The 18,393-nt window shown below is 39.3% G+C and overlaps 1 protein-coding gene across 16 annotated transcripts in view; it reads right to left on the reverse strand.

Annotated features, from left to right (window-relative positions):
• PLEKHA7 (pleckstrin homology domain containing A7) overlaps positions 1-18,393 on the reverse strand; it is a 165,891-nt gene that overhangs the window by 54,811 nt on the left and 92,687 nt on the right. For 15 of the 16 annotated variants that reach the window (XM_081204560.1, XM_081204567.1, XM_081204563.1 and 12 more), the window contains 4 exons: positions 16,654-16,765; positions 13,250-13,354; positions 11,243-11,315; positions 10,245-10,345 (listed from right to left, as the gene is read on the reverse strand). In XM_081204560.1, the coding sequence (XP_081060686.1) occupies positions 10,245-10,345; positions 11,243-11,315; positions 13,250-13,354; positions 16,654-16,765 (391 nt within the window). Of the gene's footprint in view, positions 1-4,943; positions 5,894-10,244; positions 10,346-11,242; positions 11,316-13,249; positions 13,355-16,653; positions 16,766-18,393 lie in introns of those variants that run through there. The other variant, XM_081204559.1, reaches the window with a different exon arrangement.

Below are 18,393 nucleotides of genomic sequence, written 5' to 3' on the forward strand. Positions count from 1 at the left end.
CTAAAAACACACACACACACAAACACAAAAACCAATGATGAGACAGTGCTAAGGTGTCTGAACTATATGGCAATATAAAGTATATATCTGAGCTTAAAATAAAATAGAATAGTTTGGTAGTTTTTAAAACCCAACAGGACTGCATCACATTTCCAAATAACCAGGGTTGTCCTTGTAACTAAACAGAAAGTTTTACTACCAAAATCACTGCAGAGCAGCAACTTGGCATGCTATAGTTTTTCCTCCCACTAAGCACATTTGTGATAGGGTATTTTTGTGGCGGGGGGTGTGTGTCTTTCATAATGTTGTGATATTGTTACAGAATTTTATTTAGCCTTTGTACCAGTAAAATTAATTCTTCATGATGTTCCTCTTGATGCATTTTTTTACTGCAAATGTGACACAAAACAAGCTACTAGCTATTTTATTTGCTATTTCCCTTGCTGAATTTACAAACTTGAATATATTTTATAGATCACTGTATGAGGTTTAATCAGTTGAGAAGAAAAGTAGGCTACATATCTTGTGGTGCATAAATGTTATTTTAAAGTATCATTTTGTAATGAAGAAATTATTTCCCTTTTAATTATAGTTTGGTCTTTGAAAAAGCTTTGTTGAAAGGTCACTAGAGATGAATGAAAATTAATAGTACTTTTGAGCTTATATTGAGGAAAATATGCTTCAATAAAAATATAATGAAAGGTTCTATTAAAAAGTAAAAACCATGTCTTTACTTTAAAAAGTAAAGAAAATGAGTGGCATAATCATACGGGATCCAACATAATGGGGCTATGTTAGTACAAGGAATGGAGTTCTACTGCAGCGGTTTTTCAAGGCATGCCCCTAATAGTAATAACATGCAAGGAAGCACAGGACAAAGGCTTGGTGGAAGGGGAAACTAGAAGATTACAAATTGCACAAAATAAGTACAGTACAGCCACATCAGCATGGACAAGGAAGGGATACACCCAAGATGCCAGAGGGAAATAAATATAGAAATAAATATTGCTGCAGAATCGCAACACCAACACTAAACACAAACACATTATTCACAAAGCCCTAACAATATGTGCTGCTCCAAATATTAAAGGGTATAGTTAAATACAAGCAGCATGTTACTTGTAGGCTAGGAGCAGCAAAGGTTTCAATATCAGTCATGTAAAGCAAGACATAAAACTATAATTCTCAATAGTTAACAGAGTTAAAATCAATGGCAGCAAGAGCAATCCCCCCCACCCCACCCACCCCTGCCATTGTTGGCAAATTTTGAACATTAGAGCTTCAGAGTTCTTATATGCATAAGAAAAGGAAGATGAAAGAAACTCAGTGTCCTGCAATGTTTGCCTAGTTTCTCAGGCCTAGTGTCCTACCTCTTCTCCTTCTGTGCACCAAACTACATGTGACATTAACTGTCTAGTTTGGTGTTGCACTTGTCTTTTTTCCTTTTTATTATGAATAGCAGCTGATGGGGACTCTCCAATCAGTATAAGGACTATGGTACTATGGTGTGTGTGTGTGTGTGTGTGTGTGGCAGTTAACCCTTACCTTCCACACCACAGTCACTATTTGGCATGGAGAGAAAATTTGGCATGGAGAGAAAATTCAATTGATACCAAGTGTATCTTTTTTTATATGTATTTTTGCTACCTCTTTAACCATTGCTTCAGTCACCTGCAGTCATTCAAGGCAATATGCATCAATGAAACTTGCATCAATGAAACTTGCAGATACATATCTGCAAAGGGCTGCAGCTGTAGACTGTGTGTACCACAGGTCACCACAACATCTACTCAAGATAAAAAATAAAAAACAGAAGTTCTGTTTTGTACATGGCAGGGACTACCATGGGTATGCAGACTTGTACATACTAGGTATTCCTGAAATGTCTAAAGCAGCCTAATATGAGACTGCCCTCATGAAAGGGTGTTACAGTTTAATTTGATACACTGTGGATCCTTAACTAATAAAAGGATATCAGAACCAAAACTGCTTCTGTGACTGCAACATACAGCCAGACAGACTAGACAACACACCACTTCAGGCACACCTACATCTCCTCCAGGCTTCAACATGTGTGGCCATGGCCTAGCTCACATTTATATCGAACCTGCCTCCTGATTGTTGAACACTGGTGAACTAATTTATAGGATTTCTGTTGTGGCCTCTCTAATAAGGGAACCTATATACAATCATGTGACCAATCTGTCATGGTCCTGTGCAATGTTTGCAATAGGGAAAATCCATCTTGGTGTGCTTGTCCCATATAGCGCTATAATCAGGCTGCGGGCATTTTCTGTGGTGGCTCCCCATTTGTGGAATGCTCTCCCCAGGGAAGCTCACTTTAGGCGCCAGGCAAAATCTTTTCTCTGTAACCAGGCCGTTGACCTTGAACTATCTATGGCCTTTTAGAAGTCAGTGGGATGTTTTTAATGTATTTCTGTCCTTTTGGTTTTAATGTAACTATCTGGGGTTTATTGTCTGTTTGCTGGGTTACAGGTCAGTTTGGGTTGCCCTGGGCAAAAAAACTCCAAAATATGTGGAGGGAGGGTTGATTTGAAAAGAAAAAAGGGGGGAAAGGGTAAAATAAATAGACTGCACTGTGCAATTGGAAAATTCTAATGAGAAATGGTGGTTGAATGCTGTGTGAAGACATAAAGAGAAGTACTGTATGTAACTGAAGGTGTGTGTGTGTGTGTGTGTGTGTGTGTGTGTGTGTGTGTGAGTGTGAGAGAGAGAGAGAGAGAGAGAGAGAGAGAGAGAGAGAGAGAGAGAGACTGTATGTGTGTGTGGTATTAATTTATGTTTATTAAAGCAACACTTTTAAAAATAGGACTTGGGAGATAATATTATACCAGAAGGGATTGCCTGCATTTCTGAACATGCACGAAAGATAAGAAAAAAAACAGGGCCAGTTTGGAAATAACATTAAACCATAATTTAGTGTTATGTGTATGAGTCATGGGAAGCCACTGGCATGCATCCTCCCCACTTCTTTCGCGTACGAGAACAGGGGGAGATCAAAAGCTATGCCTTCTATTTTAAACTAACCAGAGCTCTCTGTTACATCTGAGCACAAGCAGAAGAAAAACTTGGCAAACAGTAGAGCATAGATTAGAAAGATGTTGATTGGTTTGATAGAGATTTTAATTTGAAAATGTCAGCTGCTCATTCCACAACAGACTTTGTAAGAGAAAGATAATTTACAGACTGAAAGAGAAACCAATATCTAACACTGAGGATGAAATATATTGCATGGTTGTATAAGACAGGCAACACTACAAAGGGATGTATGAAAAATCATATAGAGAAAGATGGGGACCAAAATTTAAAGGAATAAAAAAGGCAACATTACACAGAATACCTAAGGAAAGGAATAAAGTAATGCACTGGCAGTTAAAAATTCACAGGCAAGCCAGAAAACAAATTATGGATACTTAAATAAAGAATAAGGAAGGTGGGGTGGGGTGGGGTGGGGTGGGGTGGGGTGGAACGGCGACTCTGGGAGTAAAAAAAATGCCAACAGCAGGGTCTACACTTGAAGCACGGCTAACTATTTAGAAAGCTGAAATGCAATATTCAAATTTTTTTACATCATGTAGTGAAAAGGGTGATGGTGGACTGTAATAAAAAAGAGAGGGGCAAAATACACAAACATTTTCATGGGTCTTCACTTCTGCAAAACTAATTATGAATCTCTTTTTTTCCATGTATGTCCATAACTTCCTTCTTTGTATGGGTTCAGCCAACAGATCTTCAGAGCATATTGGCTTGTGATAGTAAGCTATTAACCGATATAGCAATTCATACAATCCCTATGCTGCCTATACAGCAGGGGTCAGGAAACTGTGGTCCTCCAGATGTTTTAATAAAGCAACAGCCATCTGGAAGGCCACAGGTTCCCTGCCTCTTCTATACAAGCTATAGATTGGATAAAGCCCATCTTCTCCCTGCTGAAGGATTAGACTGAAGAATAATTTACAATGCTTACTTGGTTTCAAAATATAATTATAGTTTTTGACAGCACAAAATCCATCTAATCCTCCCTATAGGATCTCAACTACATGCATTACTGGATATTACTGAGTATTTATTAGAAGACCGAAGCTTCATAAATCCACCACCAAGTCCCCATATGCACATGCAGACTTCTTGGAACCAAGTCTTTCCCCACCCCCGTTACTGCATTTAGTATATTCTGAATCACTGAACTCCTCGCATTCATTTACACAACAGCACTGAAACTTTCTGAGTAGGGAATAGCCTTCATTCAAATCAGGGGTGGGGAACTGTTGGCTATCTACATGCTGTTGAATTATGACTCCCATATACCACAATAAGCATGTCTAAAACCAGGGGGGATAAGAGTTGTAGTCTAGCATAATATGGAGCCCCAAAGTTTCCCACACCTGATACAAAGGAACTCAAATAAAGGTCTTTTACACTTCCTTCAAAGCTCAATATATGGTGGACTGTTATTACTGCAGTTCTTTTGGCTAGTGACAGCCTCTCCATTGTAACTCTGTCTATAGAGCAGCTACAATCTCATTTTAAAAGCAGATACTGTACAGTTTCATTATCAATTATGTAGTTAAAATGGAAGCAAGCAGAACATTGCACGTTTCCACATCCAGCAGCTGAAGAAAGCATATTTACAGTATTTGAGTAAGCAACATGTGCAGTGTTATCAGCAAATTCTTTCCACTGGAAGGGTCAGCTCCAGTGTGATTAAATTAAACTGTCCAAACATATCCAGTTATCTCTTAGCAACGTAGCAAATGAACAACATGTACATGTGTGAATGTAAGCATGAGGACAATCAGTGACAGGAAAACACAGAAGAGCTTTGTGATGTCTTAAATTATGAGTAAGAATTTCTAAAGCACAGCAGTCTGCAGGACAACACATACACATTCACAATAGGGATGAAAAAGTAATATTTGTACCTATTCATGCATTCAGATGCCCTTATTCTGGAAAGAGGGAGAAGAAAAGGCAGCCTCTCTCCCATATTGCACAGAAGAAGAAATGGAGAGCAAACCCCAAGAGCATACCAATAAGAACAAAACAAGGACAAAAATTCAGTAAGTTAAAAGAACAGAATTCCTAAACAATAGAAAGTTGGCATGATGAAACAAGAAATTGAAGTCCATCCCCTCAGACACAGGCATTATTACTTATTTTCACACAACACCTGTTTACACACTGAGCTCTTTAGAAGTTCACCTACTCAAAATGCTCACACCCTTAATTCCTCCCACACAAGCCCTCAGGGTCAAAATACAGCAGCACTTTTAAATGCAACCTACTTGAATTGAAATAACTAAGAAGAATTGCAAAGGGGCTGTGTAATTGCTAGCAAAGTGCCTTCCAGATTTCTCTCTACCTCTAGCCAGTCCAGGCAACCTAATTCAGCGCAGAGGCTCACTAGATAGGAAGAAATGTGTAATAAATCAATCTACTGAACGTCTCTGTAAGTTAGCTATTTGCCTCTGAAGTTTAAATTTTAGCATTGCTAAGCAGAGACAACTAAGAAATATTGAGTAATGTACAAGCAATACACTATGGATCATTGTGATTCTTGCAAAGGGAAAAGTTGATTTATACAAGATAACAAAAAACAAACCACCCAACCCTAAATAAATAAGTACATCCTTCTAAATGTCCTATTTTAAAACTGTTCTGGAAGCTTTTAAAAAGGAGTGTTACTTTTCAAGTAAGAAATGAGTTGGATAGGCCGCATTAAATTTGACAAACTTCAATTTTTAGTCCTATATGAACTAACCTGGGACCATGTCACATTGAACATAATGTACAAGAATTGCACTGTTAAAATGATTTAATAATGAGCTTGAATATAATATTTCAGCTTTGTTTAATATAAAACACGTCTTAACAATTCTGCAAGTAGTGTTTATGACACAATAAACATTTTGGAAAAGGATCCACATAAATTTGCATCAATAATGCAAAGTATGAAGCAGAGGAAAGTTGGACCCTGAAGAATTTTTAGAATGAAAGTCTGCAGTGCTAACACTTTCATTAGAATAATAAATACAACTATTTCCTAATGACAAACAATCCTTCTTGAAAGTTGGAATGATTTAAGTTGGATTTACTGCCCAGCACGTATGTTTATGACTGCAGTCAAATAAGGATACATTTTAATCAAAGTGGTAATAATAAATCCAAAGGTAGCAGTTGTTTATCATATATACATACATTAAGTTGGACCCAACATTGTTAAGTAATGTGGGAAATTGAATTACTTTGAGCTTACGCCTTAGGATACAGAAAAGAGAAAAGCACTGCAGAAGAGACAAATAACCACACTGTTTGCCTCAAAGGACCAATTCAGATATTACATTTTTCACCAGGGAAAAGAGGGGAAGACAGAGATAAAAAGATTAGGCCATTTTTTCTCTTATAATGCCTTTCCATAAAAATAAAAAAGCAGACGTCTGAATAGATCCTTAGAAGCAAACTGTCTAGAAGGATAATTCAGCAGGCACATTTTCTCTTCAGGGGATCTCATTCAAGAATATTTTAAACATGGAGATCTGTGGAAACATCAACCATTTATTTCCCTTTTCCAATTAACTACATGTTCTAATATTCCAGAATTTAATGTAGCACATGCGATGGATAAGGAAGCAAGTTTCAGCATTTATGCATTAATGTATAATGCTTCCTTGGGTATCTGTATATGGGAATTGCTTCCCCGACAAATGTAATACTGCCCTATTACAGTAATTAATAAACAGAAATTAATATGATGGTAATTGGAGCAAAGGATAACAAATAATTTAGCATTACACTTTGAAAACTAGAATAAAGTATATTATGCATGTACCCTAATGTTTAACTCATTGCAGGGGCATAGGAAGGGGGGGCAGTCAGCCCTGGGTGTAATCCATGAAGGGGGTGACAAAAAGGTGAGCCCCCCGCAGTGTGCCTTTTTTGTCACCCCCCTCCCCTCATGGATGACACCTGGGGTGGACTGCCTCCACTGCCCCCCCTTCCTACGCCCCTGCCTTTAGTCAGAAGAAGGGACCCATTGTAATAGGACTTCTTTTTATTTTTTATTTTGAATAAAATTGTATTAAGACCTTTCATAGTACATTACAATAAAAAAGCCAATCTAAACAGAAATAGAAAAAAATAAAATAATAATACAAAGTCGTCTTTCACAGGTAAATCTTAACTTGTGCCATACAGAGAGATGTGAACCCTCCTAGTTCTCAGCTGGGAACTTCCCTATCTTCTTCCATCCTCCCACCCTGGAGATCTTCCGTTCCCTGCCTCTTACACAGGGGTAATAGGACCTATTTTTCAACTTACTTTTTAATATTTAGATTTCCCCACTTTAAATTCAAATAACACACATTCTTGCTATGCTTTTTATTTCAAACTGCATTAAACAGCACTAAACTGATTAGAAAAGTTAGCTATAAAACTAATGAGTGATAGAATTCTGGTCAGATGGTACTTTAAAGCTGACAAGCAATGGCACTTTAACAAGCATTTTTAAAATACTGCTTTGGAACTTCTAGAAAAATTAATATGTTATTCCCTTCTAGATGATGATATACAATTTGAAGTGGTCTTGATCTTAAACCTAGGATCAGAAAGCAGATGAATTATTTAACAAGAAGAAATATAAATACTTCAGGCCATGGTAGGTTTTCTTGGAACAATATCAAGTAGATATTTCCTTAAATCCATCTATGATGTCAAATATGCAGAGATGCATACTGATATCAACTGGAAAGAATATAATATTTTACCCGAAGGATTTTGGATGTAATACAAATATGCTGATATTTCCTTTAAGAAGCTTCCCTCATTGATCCCATAATATTAAGCTTAGGAAGCAGGTTCAGAGTTTAAGCACTAATAGATGATTAAAGGGTAACATAGATTCAAATATCATCATCAGAAATAGGTTTTATTTCAGCTACTCCGAGTATAGATGATAAATGTGCATGCTTTGAAGTTCAGTCATTGTCTATACATATTCCATTATATAAATAACCTAGTCTTCATTGAAGTGATGCTTAATCATAAAAAACAAAAGTACTTCTAAGTTAAAAAGAAATTAAAAACCAAGACATTCCTTGACATTTTAAATTTACGGTTAACACCTTGCACATCACTGTTATCTCCAATAAGAATTAAGGATTCACAGTGCACTGTTATACATTATGTAGACAGACGGAGGTCACATTAAGTTCAGTGAGACTTGCTCCCAGGGTTGCAGCCTTAGTCATGCATAGCATTAACAAAATTCAGCATGTTATTGAGTAGGCATGCAACTTCATATATTTTAATACTGGGCTGAGGCAATCAATGCATTGCTGCAGCCAATACAAAATTTGACTATATGTTGAAATGACTGACCAAATGCAATCCCATTTACACTTTATATTTTAAAAAGCCAGGGGTAAGATTCAATCACACCACCACCTCTCTGAGTGCAAGTGGGAAGCATTTGTGCATGAGAATGGGGAACAGTCACGTTTCTTCTGAAATCAACTCCTTATACCTTGAACTTATACTGCTGATCTTGACAGGGGTTTGGGGATTGGACACAAGATGCTCTTTGAAGGGCTGAGGTTAAAAGTCCTCTTCTGCAGGCGCAGCCAGCCAGTTTTTTAGAATGAAAAATCAAATTACTGCAAGACACTTTTAAGACTGTTGGAACAAAACATGTGTTGGCTGATTGAATTTAGTAATATTTGTAAGCCTCTTAAGAATTTTGTTATGCCTCTATGGACAGGGGTACACCAAAAGGTGAGACTATGCTCCCAGCTCTTCTCCTCCTTCGCACAAATAGCTGTAACCACTGGGTTGCTCAGTTCAGAAGCTGTTTATTAGGGACATGTTACATCACATTCTGATTTCTCACTGAATATAACCTGGCAGTTTCTTCTTAGGAGGATGACTCTCTGGATATATGCGACAGTCTACCTTTCAGTACTGCACACCATGTTTCACCCCCAATATCCTGATGCAATACCAAATAATTTTTACAGACAAGTTGACCTCCTTGGAGCCTTCTCCAAATGATTCCAAAAATGAAGAACTAACCTGGAAATAGAACACATTGCTTGGTGTCCCCTTAATGTTCCTAAGTAACACCCCATACACCAAATAACAAAAAACAACCTCAACACACAAAAACACAAAAAGGGGGCAAGGAGATGAAACAGAAAAAGCTAGCAGCCTGGCCACAATGACCCTTGAACTGGTAATCTCAAGAGTGGGTTATTGCAATGTATTGTATGTTGTGCTGCCTTTGAAGTTGGCCTGGAAGCTGCAGCTATTGCAAAATGCCGCAGCTAGGCTTTTAACTGGCACAGCTTATGAAGGAGTTGCATTGGCTGCTGATATGCTACAAAACCAAGTTCAAGATGCCTGCACCAACATGTAAAACTTTATATGGCTTAGGATCTGGATGGATAAAACCGAACAGAGGACTTTTCCCCATATCAATCTGCCTGGAATCAAGCTCCACTGTAATGATAAGTGTTCAAAGAACAGCCCAAGTAATAGGACTGCATACAATCACAAAAGTGGATTTAAACATTGCCATACTCTTGCATTGCAAAAATATAGAGGGCACATTATCACAAATTGTTAACAGCTCCATTTAGTGAATTCAAATTAAACAAGCACTTTGAAGCAAAATAATAATTTAAACAGAAGAAAAACAGTATTGCCGTATCATTTATTTGGTTGTAAACTCCTCTCTACTCATTTAAACCTACTTCTGAGTAGCATTGGTTTAATGATTTAGATAGACAACAGAGAATCATAATTTAGACTAACGTAGGAAAACGCACATTAAAGCAATGAATAACATTGTGTTATGGTGGAACAATGATCTGGTCTGATAATTTTCTTTTAAGAAAGGAGATACATTGTTATAAAAATATAAGAAGGTTCGAAGTCCTACAACTGCATGCAAAACCTTCTACCAGTGCACAGGCACTCTCCAGATTTCCCTTCCAAATGCAACATGTCGCATTGCATTGGAAGCTATTCAAGGAAGACCATACAATTTTGCAGGGAGGACAAGAACTGTGCTGGAAAGGAGAGGTTCCAATACGTGTGCAAAAACTATCAGTGGCTCTTTACAATTTGCTGCAGATATACATGAAAAATGCTAGGAAATGACATTTCCCAAAAATGTATCAGGTTTACTGTTTAAAATAAACCACAAACTTTGAAATTACTAAATTTACCTTAAATGAGTACTTGCGGTTTATATGATCTTCAGGTCCAACTGTAGATATTACATAGCTAGGCAATGGTATACTTCCGAGAACAGATTCTTCTCTGCTGTCTTTTGAATGAAGAAAGAAACAAATTAATTTCCATATTTCAAATGAAACACAAAATGTATTCATGCTATTAAGCATATATTGTGCAACAGCCCACATCTTGTGTGACTTATGTTAGCTGCACTATGTGTATAACTTGTGTGCTTCTTTGGGGGGCAGTTGGGCACAATACAGTTCCACAAGCCATTTAGGATCCCAGGAGCTAGTACCATTGTTCAACAGCAGTAGATGGCATTTGAGATATAGGCTGACAGAAAGGTTATGGAGGGACTAAACCTTGGAGGGACAAGGTGCACTCAGGGTTCCAGGTTCAATCACTGGCATTTTCAGTGAAAAGGATCAGCGGATAATGTGAAATATCTCTGCCTGAAGCCCTGATTAGTTGCTGCAAGTTAGAATAGACAATACTGGGTGAGATAGACAAAAACATTGATCAGTTTTTCTGATAATTTCATGTGCTTTATTAATGTTACATGTGACTCTCTTCTTTAACAACACAAACATTTCGTGCATCTCACGGGCCTCTGTATTTTCCAGTACACTGTTATTATTTGTGAGGAGCAGAGAGAAAGAAATACTCCTAGCAATCAAGAATTGTTTGAAGGAGACAAATTAGAGGGCGGGGGAAGAGAGAGAACTGTTGTCACCAAGAACTGGGAATGGCAATTGGTTTGCATAGATGTTCTTCAATCAAAAAGGTAAGAAATGCATAGTTTAGCTTCCATAAATGATGCCCTGACATTAATGCAAGCAGGAGGTAGGGAGTTGTTCTCTAGCATTCTCCCAGACATTTTGAACACCAAAAAGCTCAGTTTCTAAGACTTTAGAAACAAATTTAACATTTGTGCTCAGCTCTCAGTTCCACAAAAAATATTAAAATCGGATCTTTATTCACTAACCTTTGTAGTAAAATAAACAATAATCAGCAAGCACAAACCATCGCCTTTTCCACAATCTCATGCCAGAGCTATCCTAAAAATACAAATAATAAAATACCAAAATTGTAACAGACAGTAGAAGAAACGACACAGCATTAAACAGAATCTGAAATGTATATATATTTTCTTTAACATATGAAAATATCCTCATCAACAATCATGCAAAGCTATGGCATAACCTTCCCAGTATCATGATTTTCTAATACTACTTAATTTTTTTGTTACTGGGCGTAATCTAACTGGTGCTCTTAAGAACATGGAAGGCTTTTGATTCTGCAACCACTTCCACTAATAAAAGCGGAACTTTCGCTTGCAGCCCCCATGCTGCTTTCTACCCTCTTCTGGCAAGTCTCCCAACTCTCTTGAACTGATTTTCAGGGCGTGCTGGGGGAGGCAGAAAGGAGCCAGAAAAGGCAAAAATCACATTTCTTTCTTTATTGCTAGTGGAGCCACCCACTGGATCAACTCTTCCATCACTAATTAGATACCATTATTATGAAGAAAAAGCATATTACAATTAGTGAATGCTAGTTAGCAGACATCAGTAATGCACAAATGACAGATATTATTAGTATGCTGGATGGATCAAGATCAGTGGAGCAGTAGTGGCAACTGTATGAGATATCTGAACATGTTTATGTTTTTAATTCTGTATAGCTTGGGAAAGGTTTTCAAGACTGCAGTGCTAATAATGATACGGGCAGAGTTCATCTTTCATGTCAGTAGAACACTGACAGGCACTAACCGCTGACCTTTTTGTTTCCAGATAGTTGACCTGCCTGGCTATTTATTACATGCTGCCTAGGGCTGTGCTGTAATTTTATTCAATAAAACTAGTTATGTTAATATACGTGCAGGACACAATAATTTGCATTGTGATAATTTTTTAAAAAATGTTAATTATATTTATAGAGTCTGGTATTTCATACTTATTGCCTCCTGGAAAGGTGTTTAGGTTACAATCTTTCAACTTGAACTGTTCACATTTTGATATGACTAAGCTTTTATCCGCCTCTGCCTTAAATACACAGCATCCTAAGCTGTAAATCTAACACTCCTACACTATATAATTTGACAACTATGGTACTTATTCACACACACACACAAATATTACAGTTGTGTTAAAGCTCTTATTGGTGGTCTATTTTCACCTAACAATCACGATCTGTTCATAAGTTGCCCAAGGAAAAACAGTAGACTTTTTAGTATGCTATCTAGATAACTCATTTGCAGAACTACCTGCCTATTAGATTACTCATAATATAAACATGTATTTTCCTATGTTAGATTTTCTACAAAGACTGTACACTTATACTAGAGACAGAAAACAAGGCAAGAAGATTTGAAGGTCAATTCTGAGATTCCCTGATCACATGAAATTTGAATTCCAGGAACTCCACTCCAGTGGTGGAGCAAGCCACTCGGGCTCCTGGGGCAGCACACCCAGGGGTAGGGCGAGCTGCCAATAGGGGTGGGGCAAGTCGCCCACAGGGGCAGGGGGAGGGCGGAGCAAGTTGCCCCAGGGGTGGGGCGAGCCACCCATAGGGGTGGGGTGAGTCACCCATAGGGATGGGGCGAGTTGCCCACAGGGGCAGGGGGAGGACGGAGCGAGTTGCCCTTAGGTGCATCATCCACAGGGGCAAGGCGAGTCGCCTACAGGGACGGGGTGAGGGAGGAGCGAGGTGCACTGTGGGGCCTCCGGCGTCTGCCTGCCTGCTCCCACTCAGCTGCCCTACAGGAGAGATGTGTGGCTCGGGCACACTGCAGCCCTCGCAGTGAGTGCCACCCGGCATTTTGTCACCCCCCCCCCCAGTGGTAACACCCGGGGCGGCCCACACCCACCGCAACTCACTTCCCCTGCCTCTGCTCCACTCCAGCATTTTCAAATGCTATGCAAAAAAAAGTTCATTTTCACCAGGCAGTTCTGATTTAACTCACTGCAACACATAAATATAATTACAAACTCACCTGCTTATGAAGCCAGCCTCTCACCACAACAGGAACATTAGGGTTTCTCCTAATAGCCTGGTCTCTTTTCCCAAAACTGTGTATTTTATTGCCAGATTTTACCACCTTCAGACAAGTATAATACAGCAATAGTAAGTGCATGACATGAGCAAACATAAAAAGTACACATACAATGTATTTTTTTATAATGTTCCCTAATTTGTTACACAATAATGCAGTATTTAAACGATTTTGCCACAAAATGGGTATTATCAGTTACTATACAATTACACATGTTTCCATTTCCTCTACATCTTTTAATTCTTTCTAAGAATCCAGTTATTCAGCAACTCCTTTCTACAGACAGAACATCCTCAACTGGGGGTATATCTAGCAATTTATCATTGTATCTTGGGGCTAATCTGAATATATTAATTTATGCTGATCAAGAGGGAGGAAACAAGCAGAAGTCCTTGGGCTTCTGAACCCAAATTCAGACTAGACTTCAGCTTTTGTGAAAAACCCCTCCTGCTTAAATACTGGTATTTTGAAATCAAATCTTCTCTTTCAACTCCTCCTTAACTTCACACACTGACCGCATTGATCAATTATGTTAATTGAAACCATGGCGTAAGAATGAATGTGTCAACATGTTGGCTCCTCAGGAGGAGCCACTTTCCTCCTCTCTGGGCTTTTAACACTCAGAGTATTGTCTGAACCCGGGATCACGGTTAAGGTCATTCTTCCTCAACCATGATCTGTAGCCAAGGTTTGTCATATGGTTAGATGTCATAGTCAAGAAGGAGAGCCCTTAACCATGATCCCAAGTTCCGAAAACCTTGTTTTATCTGCCATCCCACACTGACCTAAAAAGCTAGGAGGAGCAAAGTAGGTGTGAGCTCCTCAGCAGGAGCCCAAACACTTGCCTAGTCATGGTAAGTCATACCCATGCTCAGAGTGATGTGTGAACTAGGCCAGTGAAAATCTGCCACATCACAGTCACTTCCCATTGTAAGTCTTAAGTTACATTATTCATTCTTTCTCTGATTATATAAGGGGGCAGGGAGCCTAGCCCTGTCTTCTCCCATCCTTCTGTGTAGGCATGTCTGGAAATTCACCAAAGTCCTCTTTAAGATCAAGTATGCAGCTTTCTCCTTTTCTATTTTTAAGCACATAGTAATATATCAATATTGATTATACATGGGTAATATGTTCAATTTCTGCCATGAGCTTAGGGTGGCATAACATGATTGCACTAGTGAGTGATATATCATTTTATTCCTCAATATAGTAAAATCCTTACACTCATGCCATAGACACAAATCTTAATTTCAGGAGCAGAAACAGAATCACTATGACTGAATTTACCATAGAATAAAGCCTTTTACTCTTGGTTAAGCTCTTTCTACCTTCATGTCTATGTTAGGAGGTATGGTGAGAAAATAAATCTGCTTAAATGTAGGCTTCCATACGGTCCATAATTTCCCTGAAGTGGCTTGCTAAAACCTGTCTTTTTTTTTTTTACTGCACATCACATTTTTATAACTATTCAGTAGCAGGAATTCTCCAACAGTGTCATAAAGGGCTCCCCAGTCATGAAAGAAACTGCTGAAGCATCCTCAAGCATGACAGCCAGACAAAGACAATACCTCTTTTAGCTGGTTGTCCTCTCAACCTGAGCATGGGGAAATGAGTTACAAGAAGAAAGGAACTAGAGCCATATCAGCATGCAACAATCTTTACAGCTCTTCACCTCAGGGGCATACCAAATTAAGAAACAATAAGCCATACTTGACCCCACTAGCTGTTTCAACTACACAAACATACAATCATTTGAATAGTACTGCTTGGAAATGAGCAAAATGATACTTTATGCCTCAACAAGAGCTACACAAGAGTGGGACTTGGAGGAGTATCCTAGTAATGATCTTTACATGTTTTTTGTTTTGTTTTGAAGGAAAATGCAACTAAAAACTTTTCCAGTTTCTAAAATAGTGCTTTATACACCAAAATCAGCACCTTGAACTTAGTCCAGTAGCTAAATGGCAGCTGGTGCAATTATTTCAATTAGCTGGGTAAAGTGCTGGCCTGATCCATCTCGCTGTTCCACAGCATGACAAAAATCTATTGGATTCCATTGGTATCCAGGAGTAGATCATCATAATCTATCTACCACCCCTGCAGGGAATGACTGAAGCTACAAGTACAACCTCATCATGAAAATAGGGTGACATCTACACCCCTGTTTCCAGACCATGCCTTCCTCCCTCTGGAGCAAAAACTGAAATCAATACTTTGCTCTGCACTATGTGTCAGATGAGTGACAACCTGAGACAGCCTCATGGTTGTCATGGAAGCTATGAAGTCATGAGCCAGAACAACCAAGGTAGCTTCAATATGGATATTCATCAAACACCACATACAAGACCACCTCTGCCAGCTCAGTCACAGAAGCTGCTGGACAGCAGGGTGGACAGTACACTAGCAAGAACTATAGATCACTGTGTCCTTGGCATGATACCAGGTGCAGGACCTCACAGTAAGCTCCAAGACAGAGGGTGTTCCTGGTGATGGAAGTTCTACGGACCATAGTCACTCCTCTCTTCCATTCCATCCCCAGTTCCTGCAAGCCAATGCTTATGCGGCATTGAGTATCCAGGTGGGTGCAGCCGGGTCAGATCAACTCCTCCCAGCACACCCACCCAGGGCTCAGTAATACACGCCAGATCAGCACTCTAATCCAGGAACAAATAATGGATAACAGGTCAGTGAGCACAGCAGATAAGCAACCAGGAACCAGCCCATGGCAGTGGTGGGAGCAAGGAACAAGGCGTACATAGGTTTGTCCCCATCTTCCGTGGTAACCTATCGCCATGGCTACAACTCCCACTACCCATGATCACTGAAACTGGGATGGCATCACCCGTGCCCTTCCTTCTCAAACTCCTCCCAAACATATTATGCAAACAACAACAGTCCATCAAGAAAATCTACCACAACCAATTATACATATACAGAGCTCCCTAGTCCATAAGGGGTTCCCTTTAATTTCTGTTATCAGAGCAGCTTTATAAAATGACACTGTCCAATATAATGAATGGTGCAGCCAAACACCATGATACAGTATATAATTTTTTAAAATGATTTAAAAGAAATGCTTAAAGCTGATATTGTCCAGGTAAACAGTGTGAAAGAAAAAACTGAAAGCAATGAAATAGAGAACATGTACCACAGTGGTTAAGAGAAACAGGAAGCTTCTAGCTCAAATCTTAACTCAGCCATGAATCACTGTATGACCTCAAAATGACTGATGTGCCATATCTGTGCAGATCTAATGAAGTGCAATGATCACCTTGCCCAAGGGCTAAGCTCAGTCCTTGATACTGTTCACATTTCAGAATAAGGGGGGCGGGTATGTGTCTTACCTTGGAGCCAGGTTTTGTATCTACAGTGGATGTAGTCACTGCAGTAGATGTTTCACTGACCATGCTTGAGGGTCTTTGGTTTATCCGATGCTTGGACATAAGTGAATTTTGCCTAGGAAAAAAAGAATAGGGCATTTATGACATATTTAAGCTCCCCCACCCCTGGGGGCCTTTTGCTCTTGTATAAGCATGCCACAAAAGGATAGATAGAACTTGTGAGCTTTTCTACACTTGCGCCAATGAAGTAAACTGTTCACTTACAACAGCTTTTATTACAGATATCACTGCTAACAGAAGCATGCTCATTAAGTCTGTCCTGCAATCTAAACACTATCTTCTATAGTTCAGCTAACAGATGTGCATTAATTTAGTTACATCATATTTAACACATTTATACAGTGAAATGATTTTAAGAGCAGAATAAGCTGATACAGTCAGTAACTGTAATTTTCTGCAGAGTGCAAGAAATTTTTATTTAGTTATTTCATGCAACTGAACAGGACCCAAGAGGGGAACATCAGGCCAACACCAGCTTCAGGCATTACACAAGCCTGGGGTCCTACCCAGTTTGGGCTAGCAACTACTTCCTGGTCAAGCTCACTCTCAGCTCTGACAACAACCTGGAGGAGGTAGTCTCCTTCCTGATGAAGCACCTGTTCCGGGGGATAGTGGTACCCCTAGTGGCCAATCCTGTGTCACAGGCGGCCAAGGATGTGTGGAGATAAAGGGCCACAAGGTTAAGAGCGCCTGAGTGTGCAGAGGCTGAAATGAGAACCAACACAGTCAGTAGGCAGAGCAGGGGTGGCAAACCTGTAGCTCTCCTCAGATGTTGTTGGACTACAACTTCCATCAGTACCCAGCCAGCATGGCCAATCATCAGGGCTTTCAATCAGTTTCAGCTGGTGGCCCAGCTGCACACCTATCTGGATAAGGATAGCCTAACTTTTGTTGTCTATGCCCTGGTAACCTCTAGGTTAGATTACTGCAACACGTTATAAGTGGGCTGCCTCTGAAGATGGTGCAGAATTCAGTGGCCAGGTTGCTCACCGCGGAAAGACGGTTTGAGCATATAATGTCAATCCTGATCCAACTGCACTGGCTGCCAATTAGTTTTTGGGTCCAAATCTAAGTGCTGATTTTGACCTCTAAAACTTTAAATGGCTGAGGACCGCAATACATTAAGGACTGCTTCTCCCCATATGAACCAACCCAGAGCCTGCAGTCAACATCTGGGGCCCTTCTTCATATGCCTCTTCATATGCTTCATATGCAAGAGGTCCAGAGGGCAGCAACCAGAGAATGTGTGTTTTCTGCAGTGGTGCCCTGCTGGTGGAATGCCTTCCCTGGGAGGTTTGCCTGATGCCTTACATATTATTAGGTGCCGGGCAAAACCTTTCCTCTTCTCCCAGGTCATTGGCTAATTAAACAAACTCTGTGATTTTTAAACTGGGGGGGTATTGTTTTTGTTTGTTATTATGGTATGTATTTCTGTGTTTTAATATTGTAAACCACTGTGTGATCTTTGGATGAAGGGCAGTATAGAAATAATAATAATAATAATAATAATAATAATAATAATAATAATAATAATAATAGTTATTGTTAAGAGGATACAGCTAAAACCACACATCAATGTTATAAAAAATAAATTAAATAAGTTAAGAAAACTAATTAAGGGAACAGGAGCAGGTAAGCAGCGCCTACTTTAGAGATGAGGTCAGTGAGTGCCACATGAGTTTT

Source organism: Podarcis bocagei (genome assembly GCF_964188305.1).
Source record: "Podarcis bocagei genome assembly, chromosome: 1".
NCBI lineage: Eukaryota > Metazoa > Chordata > Lepidosauria > Squamata > Lacertidae > Podarcis > Podarcis bocagei.